Raw genomic sequence first — 16,767 nt, 5'->3', positions numbered from 1 at the left:
CCAAAGTTGTTCAAAGAATTTCATTCCATGCAGAAATCTGGTTGCCATGGCAACCAAAAGGAATTATAAGAATAAATTTAAAAAATCTTCTTATAAAGACCCAGAAGGCCTAGAGCTTAGATATTTTGCATAAGGCATTGTCTGGTAGACCTCTACCAAGATTGTTCAAATTATAGCCCTGGGGTCAAAATCGGCCCCGCCCCGGGGGTCATTGATTTTCATTATATGTACATATAGTAAAAACTGAAAATACCTTCTTGTAAAGACCCAAAAGGCCCAGAGCTTAGATATTTTGCATAAGGCATTTTCTTGTAGACCCTTACCAAAGATTGTTCAAATTATAGCCCTGTGGTCAAAAATCGGCTCCGCCCGGGGGTCTTGAATTTCACTATATGCACATATAGTAAAAACTTAAAATACCCTTCTTGTGAAGACCCAAAAAGGCCTAGAGAGCTTAGATATTTTACATAAGGCATTGTGTAGTGAAAACCTCTAGCAAGATTGTTTCAAATTATAGCCTTGGGGTCAAAATCGGCCCCGCCCCTGGGTCATTGGTTTCTTTATATGTATATTGTAAAAAAACTTACAGTAAAAACTTTTAAAAACATTTCTTCTAGCAATTGACAAATGCTAGAGGTTAGATATTTGCGTGAAACATTATGTAGTGAACCTCTAGCAAGATTGTTCAAATTATAGCCCTGGGGTCAAAATTACCCCTGCCAGGAGGGTCAATGATTTCCAATATATACATATAGTAAAAAAGAATAAAAATCTTCTTGTCTGAAGGTACAAGGCTTAGAGCTTTATATTTATTAAATGATATCATATATAGGTACTCTACCAAAGTTGTTCAAATTTTGCCTCTAGTGTCAAAATTAGCCCCGCCCCGGGGGCCATAGGATTTCCTTATATGTGTATAGTAAAAACTTAAAAATCATCTTCTCTAAATTTACAAAGGCGAGAGTTCAGATATTTTGCATGAAACATTGTATAGTGAACCTCTAGCAAGATTGTACAAATTTAGTCCTGGTGTCAAAATTGGCCCCACCCCCAGGGGTCATTGATTTTCACTATGTACATATAGTGAAAAATCAAAAAAATCTTCTTGTCTGAAGGTACAAGGCTTAGAGCTTTGATATTTGGTATATAATATCATCTATGGTCCTCTACTAATGTTGTTTTAATTATGCCCCTAGTGAAAAAATTGCCCTGCCCTAGAGGCGATAGTTTTCCTTATATGTATAAAGTAAAAACTTGAAAAAAATCTTCTTCTCTGAATTGACAAAGGCTAGAGGTTAAATTTATGGCATGAGACTTTGGGAAGTGAACCTCTACTAAACATTCTTCAAATTATATCCTGGGTCAAAAAATTGGGGTCCACCCCGGGTTCATTTGATTTTCATTATGTACATATAGTAAAAAAAAATAAATAAATAAAAACTATTTTTGTCTAAAGGTACAAGGCATAAGAGCTTTGATGTTTGCTATATAATATCAACTGTAGGTCCTCTACCAAAGTTTTTCAAAATATTTCCCCTGGTGTCAAAATTGGCCCTGCCCTGGGCGCAGTGATTTTCATTAAGTACACATTATTAAAACAGAAAATAAAAAAAATGTTTTTTTCTGAATGGGAAGAAAGCTACAGCTTAGATATTTGACTTTAAATGTTGTTTGGTTGGAACTGTATCAAGATTGTTTTGAATTAAACCCTTAGCTCAAAATTTTGCCTTGCCCAAGGGGACAGTGACCTACTTTCTTGTCCTTTGATGAACAGCAATGAAATTTTGACCATGTGCAAAGTTTTAGTTTGTAAAATTGAACTTTTATATCAAGTGACCTAGATTTTGATTATGTGACCTACTTTCTTGTCCTTTGATGTACAGCTATGAAAATTTGAACCATGTGCACAGATTAAGATGTAAAGAGAACTTTGATATCAGCTGACCTAGATTTTGACAAAAGTGTCTTCTGTGTTGTCCTTTGATGTAGTCATGAAATTAGGCTGTCGTCTGCTTATCTTTCTGCAAAAGGAAAGCTGGTTTATAGTATTAAAAATCCAGCAAAATTACGAGGTTAAAAAACCCTTCTTCACAGTTTTGTTCCTACATTTTTATTTAGTTTGTTTAATGCGGTGGGTGCATTTTCTAAAAGCAAACTTGTTTTCCCCTGTTTTGCTTTTAATTTTTAAATCTAAGGGTTTGCCAAAAAATCTTGCATTTATGTAATTGTGTTGGTGCACCCCTAAAACCAAACCAAAAAACGCGTCTCTGATGAATGCCGGCTTATATTCCTGCTGATTTGGGGTTTAAAATCCCTTGAAAAAAATAAGGAAATTTAGTTCAAAAATTTAAAGTCAAAAGGGTTGAGTGGATTTAGGCGCTATAGCCCTTTGTACAGAAAAAAAAAAACCGAATTTTTAGAAAATTTTTTTATGTAAATCATTTCTTCACAATGTACTTTTGATTAAATATTAAAAATATTTTTTACAACAATTGCTCCAAAGTGTCATCAATACAGGTTTATTTCACATGTTAATTAGTGTGTATAACTTTTACACAATATATTTCCCTGTACCCTGGGACAGACCTATTTAAAATTGTTTGCTTGCAGATGACATGAAGAAAAATGATCAATGTAAATTTGTTTGTTCTGACAGTTGCTTATCTCGTATACATGTATATAACGTCAACTTAGTGCAGTAATGGAATAAGTCCTTCTAAATTTTATAGTAGTTAATCAGTTATTGCACTAAGGTGACAATATACATGTATAAAAATTTGGTAAAGTGAATACCCCTGGAGAAACATGAAAGCAAAGCATATAGTTGACAGTAGCAGGCTCGGTTTTATGAGAGGGTAATGTAATTTACAACATATCTCGGGGCCCCCTTAAGAACCGACTTAAGCATTATTCAAGTTTCAACACTAAAGATATTGGAATCATATTGACCCTGAATTCAAGGACCATAAAAATGTAACAGCACCTAAATCTTACAGTCATAGCCGGTGGTAGGGGGCTTGGATGATAACTTGCAATTACCACTGCCATCTATTTACAGTTTCAATCACAAATCAAGTCTGCAACATTTTCTATTTTGCCACTTTGGGGTTTCTTTAGAGATTCTGTTATACAGTGGAGTGTGTTTACAAGATTCTAAAATACAAGATTTTATTTAAAAAGGCATTGATCATTTTACAAAGTTAAATGATGGTTACAAATAGTAAATGAGAAAAGTATGTACAGTGATACTTCTAAAAACCGAACACCTGTGGGACTTGCCAAAAAGTTCAGAATTTGGAAATTTCCGGAATTCAGAACTTCGGAAGTATCTGAACAAGTAAAAACATAAGGTTAACATTGAACATCAATTGTTGCCTTGTCAGTTTTGATTGTAATAGATGTCAAGATAAATGGTTTGCTGCTAATTGGAAGATACTGACATTTTGTAGGTTTTACAACCTCAATCATAATTTTCCTTAACACCTTTTTCAATGTCCGGATTTTGGAAGTAAATTTGAATGGATATAATCTAAATTTTACCGGAAAATTGTTCGGAATTCAGAATTTAGAAGTTCCAGAATTCAGAGGTATTTATTACATTGAAAACAGGGACCCTGAAAAATGTTTGGATTTCAGAAGTTTCCGGATTTTAGAAGTTCCGGAATTCAGAAGTTACACTGTAGTTAACTGAATACAAAAGTCCTTGCTGAGTTCATTGAAAGAAACAAAGTTAGAATCATAAACAATAACACTTGTTAAAAACCCATGATCTTTATATAATATATACATTCTGTATGAGAAATAGCCTTGGATATAGAGGATGACATAAAAAAATAGGTGACATGACATAATTACTCATAGAGGTTTATTACATGTAACAAAAAGAAACCATAAAAACACCCCCAAAAAACAAAGACACACAAAATCAACAAAAAATACAGACTATTAACAAAGCGGTTAATAATGAAGCTAAGTTTTTATAATTCTTGTGGTTATTGAACGTATAATAATATAATAATAGTACTAGGTGAATTATTGTTGATGAACTAGGCCTCACTTATCTCAGTGATACTAATGTCAGTAGAAGTAATTGAATTAAAAGAGACGGTTGAACTGCCAATACTTGTTGTAAATGTGTTTGACGACACTTCTGTACTTCTTGTGTCAGAGACTGACGACATGTCCAAGCTCCTTGTAGAATATCCGTGGTAGTCACCCATGGTTACAAAACTCCTCTCACTAGTTGTCATGGAAATGTTCAGCTGAGATATGACATCTTTATCGTTCGAGTTACTAATTACATCATTTTTAGTGTCTTTGTAAGATGCTTCTGTGAAATCTGTCACATTTTCTCCCCGATGATCGCATGGTCCTGATTCATGCTTGGCTTCATTTGATGATGGCCCAGTAGATTTCGGACTTGTTTCTTCATATTTGGTACTTGTTTCTTCATATTTGGTATTTTTTTGTTTACATTCAGAACTTTTCACAATAGATGATTGTCTTTCATAGACATCTGAAAGTTTTTTCATCTTGACTGGATTAAATGCTTTGGATGGACTCCAGCTGTTTTTAGATTTATCTTTGTTAAACAGAGGAATATGTGGTGTTTTCTTTAAACTCAAGTCTTCATGGTAACACTGAAAGCGCCCTTTTGTTTGTGGTGAGAACCGTTGAACCTTTTGACTTCCTTTCTTATGGTTATCTATGTCAGTGTCTAGTATATTTTGAAAATATTTAATCCCTTGAGGATCATCAAGAATGTTATCAGGAGTTGCTTTGATTGGATCCAAATGATGAGTTGGTTTGCCATCAGATATTGAAGGAAAAATTGTATTCCTCGGAAGTTTAAGATTCATGTTTTCAAGACCTCTTGTATCTTTCATTGGAGTATAAAATGGCTTTCCAAGTTTCTCACAGATATCTTTCATGATTTTTCTGTCCTGATTTCTGAAATCAATTGTGCAGCCAACTCGTAAGAATGCCTTTATTTGTGGCTGATTGACATCGAATGACGAAATGTGATCAAAGTTTATAATGATAAGATTCTTGTATTTGTCCCTCATAAAGTTGTGCCATCCATATTTCCATTCGTTTTCTGTCCAAGGTCTCATTCCTTCATTGTCCTGATTTAAATAACTGTCAGATAGGATAAGAAGAAAGTTGCATGTTTTACTGATTGACTCGAGCACTTCAGAATTTCGTTCGGCACCAAATGTTACATCTTGACCCGCCTGAAAAACTCTATATCCTGCAGCAAGTAAATTGTCTTCTAGCATACTATTGACCCATTTTCTGACATTGTCATCTGCATCATTGAAGGACAAGAATACATCATAATGATACTGTGGTAAGACTTTACGCCTATCTGCCTGTTTCAGGCGTATAGAAATAATTAGCAACTCGTAACGAAAGGTAAAGATTAAGGTGCTGATTATTATGATAAAAGCGATGAAAATGGTCATGCCAGCTAACATGTCAGTAGGAACTTTATTAGATGTGGAGCATTGAATGTCTTCAGATTTGAACATCAAGGCCGATTTTATTTCATCATTTGGAAGTCGACAGTTGAACATTTGTTCCTTTTTGATGCACTTTTGTGGTTTAAGCCATGTTTCGATCCATTGTGAACTACAGTCACAGTTTATAGTGAGATTGCTCATGTACATTTTGCAAATGTTACAATATTGGAATGTCTGAGGCAGATGTGTTAAATGGATATTGTTTGAAATATCAACAGTAGCATTTTCTAGTGCTTTTGCAACATCTTTACTTATTTCCAGAATATCATTGCCTGATGCATTCAGCATAGATATATTCGCCCATTGAGTGATGTTGGTAATATTTGTAATTTTATGGCCAGAAATATCCACAGAAATGAAGTCAGACAGGTTTGATGTTGGAATTGTTGGAAGAGTTTTTAATGCATTTTTTGGGTCATGATTTGAACAGTTTACATGTAATGTATTGTTCTTTGGTGCGTCTACACAGTTACATTCTGGAGTTTGGCAGTCAGAACTTTTAAGTTTGCAAATTAATCTTTGCGGGTCGACCTGACTTACATTCATTCCTTTTAAATCAGGCGGTCCATCACATGTCACAGTCATGTAATCTCTCCACAGTGTGTCAAGTATTGGTTTAGCAAGAGACATAAACGGTTCTAAATGACAATCACAGATTAAAGGAATGTTCTGGTAATCAAAGCCGGAACTTATAAGTTTTCCCAATTGGGCAATATCATCCAGATGAAGTAAAGTTTTGAAATCGGGAAAGGTGTCCATTTTATTGCCCATGAAACTTACAAAACCCGGTCCATAGCTTTTAGTCATTTCTAATGTAAAGTTAGCTTCATTCACTAGTTTAGTTATTTCGTTTGTTTTGAAATTAACTTGACAAGAGGGATAAACGCTTAGCATATTTGATACATCTAATTGACTCATTCTGTTGTGTGAGAAATCAGCTTCAAATATGTTCAGAGGCTTGGCTGATAGAATACCAGGATCGATATTTTTTATCAGATTTCTAGAGAAATATATTTTCCTCAGATGTGTAAGGCTTGTGAAGGAAGTATTAGAGATGTATGTAAGTCTATTGTTGTTCAGATTTAATTCATCAAGTTTCTCAAGGCAAGAAAGGTCTGTAAGATTTCTGATTTTGTTGTTTTCAAAGTTTATTTTTACAATATTTCCCCATATCTTCTTTACACTTTCAAATTCCTGAGAATATAATGCTGTTAAACTTATGTCTGTGTCCCAGTTGCAAAGATTGCTCGGAATTACTGTCATATCACCATTAACATGTTTTATTTCATATACTTCAGATTTATTAGAAGCTTGATCAGTCAATACCAAGCTTCTTCCTAACACTGATGCATATTCTATAAATAGCTCAATTTCACTGCCTTCCCAGATTGCACATGAACTGCAGGCACAGCAATTATCAAATTGCTCTGATTTTACTGGTGTTGACTCATTCCTACAATGACTATTAAGATTGCATCGTAGATCATCCCTGGGGTTTGCAATCCAAGATGGCTTCCATGGTTTCCCAAATGTGTCATCACAAGGGGTTGAAATGAAGAATGTTTGAGATAAACTGATTGTTTGAAGAGCTAATGCAAATAAGAGGGGACATATATACCTGAAAAGGAAAGAGAAAATGAAAAAGAAATAAATGATACAAAATATACCTTTTTCACATTTAGCATAAAAGCCTTGCCTTTTCTGTCCGTCTGCTTAGCTCAAATGGGAGAGCATTAGATTTGTAATTCAAGGGTCACTGGTTCATACATGTGAACTTTTTTAGATGATCAAGTGGGAGATTTTTCTTCAAAAAGGGGGAGATTTTAGAATTTGTAATAAACAAAGAAGAAAGTTCTGACATCAAAAAGAGGGAGATTTCTTTAATTTGTGAAAATACCCTTTATTTTAAGAAAAATCTTTGAAATTATGGCTGCAGAAAGTGGGAGTCTCTCACTAAAAGTGGGAGAGTTTACATGTATGCTGGTTTGATTCTTGGGTGAGGAGAATTTTCTCCATGACAATTGATGTGAGACATAGTGATTAATCATTGAAATGGTTATTTTAACTCAGTTGTCACACATCAGCATTTAGAGACAAATGACTATTAGACACTTTAACAGCTGTAAATTTTTAAGAACTTGCAGGGGTTACAAGGAGTAGGTCTGTTGTTAAGAAATTGGTATTTACTGGTTAGTTATACAGGAAAGCTGGTCAAGTCAAACAACAGCAAAGATATTACTAAACTTTTGTTAAAATTGGTGTAAAAAAAAACTAACAATTGTTGAAATTGGTGATTTTTTTTTTAAAACAATGGAATAATGTATAATGATACAGCCTTAGTTTGAAAAAAAAGTTTTTGCAGAAAAATCTGAATCTGAGGTAGCAGTTTTCGTTTTCACATTTTGATTTTTATGTTTCAGACATTTTCAAAAAGTGACCTACCAATTACATAATACTTTTATACAGAATTATAATACTTTTATAATAGAATTCAACCATGTGAAAAATAATGCAATTTTCTATGTTTCAATCCACATCATAGAATTTTTATGCAGTATTAAAATACAACAAATTTAGTGACAATTGAAAGTAGAAATGATTATGTTGCGTAAATCAATAAATGATTATATTGCTTTTACCTTAAATGATAAAAATAAATTATAACTTTATATCTTTTTTTAATGAAATTTTTAGATTTGTATTTAATATAATATGATAAAAATAAATTATAACTTTTATATCTTTTTTTATGAAATTTTTAGATTTGCATTTAACCCTATATGATAAAAATAAATTATAAATTTATATCTTTTTTTTATGAAATTTTAAGGTTTGTATTTAACACAATATGATAAAAATAAATTATAACTTAATATCTTTTTTATGAAATTTTAAGGTTTGTATTTAACACAATATGATAAAAATAAATTATAACTTAATATCATATTTAACACAATATGATAAAAATAAATTTTAACTTAATATCATATTTAACACAATATGATAAAAATAAATTATAACTTAATATCTTTTTTTATGAAATTTTAAGGTTTGTATTTAACACAATATGATAAAAATAAATTATAACTTAATATCTTTTTTTTATGAAATTTTAAGGTTTGTATTTAAACAATATGATAAAAATAAATTATAAATTTATATCTTTTTTTATGAAATTTTAAGGTTTGTATTTAACATTATATGATAAAAATAAATTATAACTTAATATCTTTTTTATGAAATTTTAAGGTTTGTATTTAACACAATATGATAAAAATAAATTATAACTTAATATCATATTTAACACAATATGATAAAAATAAATTTTTAACTTAATATCATATTTAACATAATATGATAAAATAAATTATAACTTAATATCTTTTTTATGAAATTTTAAGGTTTGTATTTTACACAATATGATAAAAATAAATTATAACTTAATATCATATTTAACACAATATGATAAAAATAAATTTTAACTTAATATCATATTTAACATAATATGATAAAATAAATTATAACTTAATATCTTTTTTATGAAATTTTAAGGTTTGTATTTTACACAATATGATAAAAATAAATTATAACTTAATATCATATTTAACACAATATGATAAAAATAAATTTTAACTTAATATCATATTTAACACAATATGATAAAAATAAATTATAACTTAATATCTTTTTTTATGAAATTTTAAGGTTTGTATTTAACACAATATGATAAAAATAAATTTTTAATTTATATCTTTTTTTCTGAAATTTTAAGGTTTGTATTTAACACAATATGATAAAAATAAATTATAACTTAATATCTTTTTGTGTGAAATTTTAAGGTTTGTATTTAACACAATATGATAAAAATAAATTATAAATTTATATCTTTTTTTTATGAAATTTTAAGGTTTGTATTTAAACAATATGATTAAAATAAATTATAACTTAAAAATTTTAGTTGAAACTTTTAAGGTTTGCATTTTGGAGATGAATTTTATCTGTTATTAAATATTTTTGCAAACACTGAACTGATGTCTTTATTACAAATCACTAGTTTTACAATGGTTACTAAGAATTAAGACAACTTACCCCATATTATGTTCTTGTTGTTTGCTTTTTTGTAAAAAAAAAAAAGTATTTTGTATGCCTTCACTAAATAATTAGAACTCTAAAGCAAAAAAAAAAAAAAAAAACAGCAACAAAAAAAGCCAACTTTTTGCTTAATGTTTTGCCAAACTGTGTTTTGCATGTGTGTGTGATCAAAGTTTGAATATCGACCTATCATAGAATTTTGATAAATGTTTGAAACAGATAACGGGGATTTTTTTTATCGGTCATTACTTTATAGCATGGTTTAAATTTTTCATGGAGGAACAAAGTTTATCAGTATGGCTGCCCTACTATTGATAAACTTTGTTTTTTTTTAGTGAGATAACTAGGGCACATTTTCAATATACAAAATACATATTGCCATGCTATTTGATTGATTAGTTTTTACCACCGATTTTAACCAATTCTTTTAGAGCTCACCTAACTTGATTTCCTGTATAGCTTACTAGTAATTATCAAATTCTCCACAAAGAACTGACTACCAAGAACCCTGGCACACACGGTTTCTATATCAGCAGAGAGACAAATAACCATTAAAACTGAAAGTCAGAGATCAGTTGTCCTGAGGATTGAACCAGCGACCGACCACTTGATTACAAATCTGATGCAAAACAGACCAAGGGTACTTGTTACTTATTGCAGTTACAGTTAAACATTATTATAGTTTAATATTTGGTTGTAACACATTAACTGTGGCGCAGGAGTGTAATAAAGTGAAGCGTTATGAATAAACATAGCGTACATTTTTAGTGCGCTCAAATGTTAGCGTTACATTATAGGTGTGTCAATGAAAAATTATTCTTTTAACAGTTAATAGTTCTTGTTTTATGTATGTTATAAAAATAAAATTATATTCGTGTAAATTCAATACAAGATTTATTGAACTCATTGAATAAAACAATATTATGTTCGCCCAAGGCTTGATTCAACTTGTTTAATAAATTTAGTATTATTATACCTACACTCATACAATATCCTCTATTTAATAGTTAAACATTTAGTTTTATCTGAAAAATAACCTTATAAAATCTAGTTGTTGTTCTCCTGTTCCTGAACATTGACTTTTTACATTACAATACAGTAAAAACCCTCAGTAAGACCACAATCAGGATGGGACCAAAGTGGTCTTAATTGCGGGGTGGTCTTAATTGTGGGTATTCTTATCATTGCTTACATACATTATGACCAAGGCCTATTTTAGTAATTTTGTATGAACAAACAATAAGTATCTTTAGCTGCAAATACAATATGAAAGTATGTTATAATGTTACATCTGATGGAAAGAAAACATATTTCATCAAATTTTCTTTGTTCTTATTTCAATAATAATTATTGTATGATGTACAGACATTATTTCTTCACAAAATAAATGTGCATAAAGCAACATTAAACCACTCTGAAATTAACTTTCTCACCTTTTTTCATTAAATATCCCATAAATAACAGTTTTTGTGCCCCCACGTTAGTGGCGGGCATTTAGATTTACCCTTGTCCGTCCGTCCGTCCTTCTGTCCGTCCTTCCGTCCGTCCGTTCACTTTTGTGTCGCACGTAACTCAAAAAGTATTTGACCTAGAGTCATGAAACTTTACAGGAATGTTGATCAGCATGTGTAGTTGTGCACCTGGGTATATTCGTCTGGATATTTTTAGTATTTTCAGAGTTATTGCCCTTGACTTAGTAAAATTTTGCAATTTTCAACTTGTGTCGCATGTAACTCAAAAAGTATTTGACCTAGAGTCATGAAACTTTACAGGAATGTTGATCAGCATGTGTTGTTGTGCACCTGGGTATTTTCGTCTGGATATTTTTAGTATTTTCAGAGTTATTGCCTTGACTTAGTAAAATTTTGCAATTTTCAACTTGTGTGTCGCATGTAACTCAAAAAGTATTTGACCTGGAGTCATGAACTTTACAGAATTGTTGATCAGCATGTGTAGTTGTGCACCTGGGTATTTTTGTCTGGAATGATTTTTCAGTATTTGTAGAGTTATAAGCCCTTGACTTTAGTAAAATTTTGCTATTTTCAAACTTGTGTCGCATGTAACTCAAAAAGTATTTGACCTAGAGTGATGAAACTTTACAGGAATGTTGATCAGCATGTGTTGTTGTGCACCTGGGTATTTTTGTCTGGATATTTTTAGTATTTTCAAGAGTTATTGCCCTTGACTTAGTAAAATTTTTTGCAATTTTCACTTGTGTCGCATGTAACTCAAAAAGTATTTGACCTAGAGTCATGAAACTTTACAGGAATGTTGATCAGCATGTGCAGTTGTGCATCAGATATTTTCGTCTGGATTTATTTAGTATTTTTAGAGTTATTGCCCTTCCTTTTGAAAATTTTTGCAATTTTTAACTTGTGTCGCAAGTTACTCAAAAAGTATTTGACATAGTCATTAAACCTTATGGGCAGGTTGCTCAGCATATTTAGATTTGCACCTTGGGTTTCGCTTGTGGATTTATCCAGTATTTGTAGAGTTATTTCCCTTGACTTAGTAAAAAGATTGACAGAACAGTGGCGCGGTGGGGGCACCCGTGTCCTATGGACACATTTCTAGTTTACACCTTGTGTAATCAAGCAGAATATAACAACATAACAACACATTTAAGATCTAGGAAGGTGTTGATTTTAATATCAGTGGTCTCAATAGTGAGGTCAAAAAAAGAACAAAATAATGAACACTGAATTTGGTGGTCTTAAAAGTGGATAAGTTAGGTGGTCTTAATTCTGGATCATGTAACCATTGACATAAAGAACAGAAAATTCTGTTCTTTTAAAAACTGCAGGTCTTAAAAGCAGGGTGGTCTTAATTCCAAGGTGGGTCGTCATTAAGTAGGCAGTTCTGACAATAGTTAACAACTTTTTTGATCACAAGTACAAAATCAAAAACATCTTTCATATCCAGGGTCAGTTTCTTGCAAGCATTTTCCAAGTCTCAGAATTAACTGACTACATGTACTACTCTCTCTCTCTCCTGTGCACATGGTTTTACTACTAAAAACTTTTTGCATCTTAGGTCTGCACTGCGACTGCAGTAGTCGTTTTTCCCAGTACGTACTTTTAACACTTAAATAAAGGGCAACAGGGTACCTCGAATGTTGTTTTTTCAACAGGACTCACGCTTGTGCAGAGATAGATTGGTTAATTCCTTTATTAAATTTTATAGAGTTTAACCAGTTATTGCGACTAAGGTGCAACGACCTGGTGAGATTAATCATCATGTCTACTCATGTGATTCAGCAATTAATTTGACATATTTATTTACATTTAAAAAGAATACCAGCTCTTGCCAACACTTACAGATGAGAGATTGCAGTATCTTTAGTTTCACATTACTTATGAGTTTGGTCAGAATTATTCTCCTCTTTAAGTATTTGGATACGCCTATAAAGAGTTACCGTTAATTGTGTATAAACATAGCAAACTTAAACATGCAATGACCGTTAATACCCATTTTACCCGGTGATTTGATCTTGGACACCTGATTAAATAAGGCAATAAAGATAATTTTTTACCCCAAATTTTCCGTTATTCAATTTAAAGAAAATCATTCTATTCATATAATGCAGAATTTACTTACTATTATTTATAGACAATCATAACAAGTCTAAGCTTACAAAAAATAGCATTATCTGAAAATTTCAGTAATAATTGGCCTACAATAACGGAATGTGAAAAGTTGAAGCAATAGTTAAATAATTTTACATTGTAAAAGTAGACCATGTTTTCGTCACCTTGTGAAATGCTGCAATGTCAAATTTCTGCAATATTAGGCCAGTAGAACATTTCTGTGGCAAGCTGTAATCAATTGCATTGATATGTGACTGTAACGACCGGTTTTCTCAATATGCTAAGTATAGTCTTACATTTGTGCTTTAAAAAATAAAAGAGCATTGAATTTTTGCATTCGTCAATTTAGGTCCTGATATTCTCAGATGAAGAAAATCATTAAACTTCTCTCTTAACTCTCTATGCTGAAGAGGAATACTGCCAATTCAATTTCAAAAGGTCAAGCGTCCATTGGCACAAGGTTAATTCGGTTGTTGATCCACTTCAAACCAACTTCGCCCGTCTCACCGCTGTTGAGAGTTTCCCTAATCCCGTTCTCAGGGACTTTGGACTTCTTGCATCCTAGATGGGAGAAGTCTTATACTAGGTAGCTATATAGAAAGGTCATTGAATTGCCTGTTTGTGGCACATGTATGAATTGATTAATCACTTATATCAAGGTGGCTATTTACATGAAGTGGTTCTTCATTCTATCTAGCTAATTTTGACTTGTAGAAAGTGACCATATGACCATCATTCTTTATGCGCTGTTGCCGGCATGTGGAGATCTGTATAAGAGCCCACACAACCTCTAATATAACAAAAATGTTATAGCATGTGGGCTATCCAATATTAAGGAATTGGCCAGTAGCAAACACTTTAAAATGTATTTATGTATGCATATACATCACTCATGTTACAATCTCTGTGTGCTTAAAAGTAGTCACTATTGATTTTCCTTAATTATATAGATTATGGATGCATCAATAAATCTATCTTCTCTAGGGAAGACATATTATATGTCTGTCATTTATTTATCAGTAGATCTACTTTTATTTTCAACTCCCATGCTACAGAAAAATAGTGAAAACAAAAGAGCCTTCTCTAACCTTATAATATTTAAAAAAAAATGAATACAATGTCTGTACACGTGTCTTATTTAATTTCAGCACGTGAAACTTGTTTCATTTACTGAACATGCGACTATTATCAAATGACAACATTTATAATCTGATATTGACATCTTGCAGATGTTTTTTTTCCAAAACTTCCTTGAATTTATCATGGGTGTGCTCAGTATATCGCGTGGCTCGTGGCTCATATGGAAGGCACACTATCATTTGTATAAACTTAAATATAACTTGTGTTAAGCTACGTTCTCAAATTCGCTTGGTGTAGGGTCTACCTATATTGAGTATGTGTCTTATTTGATTATTTTTTATTTTTGTATTTAATTTTCTTGCTAGGGTCATCACTCGTATAAAGATTTTAGTTGGTATCAATTGTTATCATTGGGTGATATACTTTTCAATATTTGTCATCTGAGATAATAGAAGACATAGAGATAGATTAAAATAAGTGTTTTATTTGTCCCAGGTATATTTAAGGTTATGAGACGAATCTCCAATCGCCCTAATATTTTCATCCCTTTCATTGCTGTCATTTTTAATATAATTTGCATTCACATAATAATTTATTTGTTCAGTGTGTGAGACATCTCAAACCCTAGTCAGATTTTTTATTATTATTTTCAAGCGATACAGCAAAAAAAAAAAAAAAAAAAAAGTCATGCTCTTCTTTTGCTATTCAATTTTTAGCTCGACTATTCGAAGAATATGAGAGCTATTGTAGTCGCCCTGGCGTCGGCGTCAGCGTCCGCCTGTGGGTTCGTCTGCGTTGGTTAAAGTTTTTGTAAATTCAAATATCTCAATTATTGCTTGAGATATTCAATTGAAACTTACAATACTTATTTATAGTAACAATGTACATCAGATTGATAAGTTGGATAACTCTACCTACAATATTGACAGAATTATGCCCCTTTTTTAACTTAGAAATTTTGGTTAAAGTTTTTGTAAATTCAAATATCTCAATTATTGCTTGAGATATTCAATTGAAACTTACAATACTTATTTATAGTAACAATGTACATCAGATTGACAAAGTTGGACAACTCTGTCTACAATATTTACAGAATTATGCCCTTTTTAACTTAGAAATTTTGGTTAAAGTTTTTTGTAAATTCAAATATCTCAATTATTGCTTGAGATATTCAATTGAAACTTACAATACTTATTTATAGTAACAATGTACATCAGATTGACAAGTTGGACAACTCTGTCTACAATATTTACAGAATTATGCCCTTTTTTAACTTAGAAATTTTGGTTAAAGATTTTTTGTAAATTCAAATATCTCAATTATTGCTTGAGATATTCAATTGAAACTTACAATACTTATTTATAGTAACAATGTACATCAGATTGACAAGTTGGACAACTCTGTCTACAATATTTATAGAATTATGCCCCTTTTTAACTTAGAAATTTTGGTTAAAGTTTTTTTGTAAATTCAAATATCTCAATTATTGCTTTGAGATATTCAGTTGAAACTTACAATACTTATTTATAGTAACAATGTACATCAGATTGACAAGTTGGACAACTCTGTCTATAATATTAACAGAATAATGCCCCTTTATAACTTAGAAATTTGGGTTAAAGTTTTTTTGTAAAGTCAAATATCTCAATTATTGCTTGAGATATTCAATTGAAATTTACAATACTTTTTTATAGTAACAATGTACATCAGTTTACAAAATTGCATAACTCTGTCTGCAATATTTGCAGAGTTATTTGCCCCTTTGAAACTTAGAAATTTTGGTTAAAGGTTAAAGGTCTTCAAAGATATTTACTTGAAACTTTACACATGTACTTAGAGTCATAATTGGAGAGTCATAATTTGTATGTCACTGACCAAAGTTCCATAACTCTACTCGCATTTAGGCTGATTCATCTCCCCTTTTCTACTTAGTCTCTAGGTTAATGTTTACATGCAAGATTTACTATCTCAATAAGTATTAAAGATATTTATTTAAAACTTCACATATGCATTAAGAATTTAATTGTAGGTCACTGACCAAGATCCATAATTCTATCTTGCATTTAGGCTGATTTTTCTCCCCTTTTTCAACTTAGAAATTCATGGAAAAGTTTTGCTTGTAAGCTGTTATCTCCATAACTACTGAAGAGTTTGTGTGTTTTTGGGACATTTTTATGCATTATTAATAATAAAGCAGTGATTTACTTGATAACAAGCCTTTGTACCTTTTCGGTCAATTTTATGTATTCATAAAATACAGCAATTTATCTACTCAATAAACACTCTTGTGACAAATTTTTGAATAGTCGAGCCAATACTGTCCTCCGACAGTTCTTGTTGTTTATCAAATTAAAAACTGGCAAAAAACCCTTTACTTTAAGATTTTCACAAACTGTATAAATAAAATTTATGATAAATTAAAAGGCAAATCATGAATTTTGATCAAAATGTAATAAATTAATGTGAAACAATAAAGCTGATTAAAA

The 16,767-nt window shown here is 31.2% G+C and overlaps 1 protein-coding gene across 1 annotated transcript; it reads right to left on the bottom strand.

The window, feature by feature from the left end:
* Positions 1-2,460: 2,460 nt before the first annotated feature.
* On the bottom strand, positions 2,461-9,848 carry LOC132731561 (uncharacterized). The gene is made up of 2 exons (XM_060717751.1): positions 9,612-9,848; positions 2,461-7,140 (listed from the first exon to the last, which is right to left on the bottom strand). The coding sequence occupies exons 1-2, from the start codon at positions 9,614-9,616 to the stop codon at positions 4,047-4,049; spliced, it is 3,099 nt and encodes a 1,032-aa protein (XP_060573734.1). The 5' UTR covers positions 9,617-9,848; the 3' UTR covers positions 2,461-4,046.
* Positions 9,849-16,767: the final 6,919 nt, after the last annotated feature.

The sequence above is a fragment of the Ruditapes philippinarum genome, unplaced genomic scaffold, assembly GCF_026571515.1.
Source record: "Ruditapes philippinarum isolate M1 unplaced genomic scaffold, ASM2657151v2 ctg2187_1_1_1_1, whole genome shotgun sequence".
In the NCBI taxonomy this organism is placed as follows: domain Eukaryota; kingdom Metazoa; phylum Mollusca; class Bivalvia; order Venerida; family Veneridae; genus Ruditapes; species Ruditapes philippinarum.
This window is presented reverse-complemented; position numbering and strand designations above follow the sequence as displayed.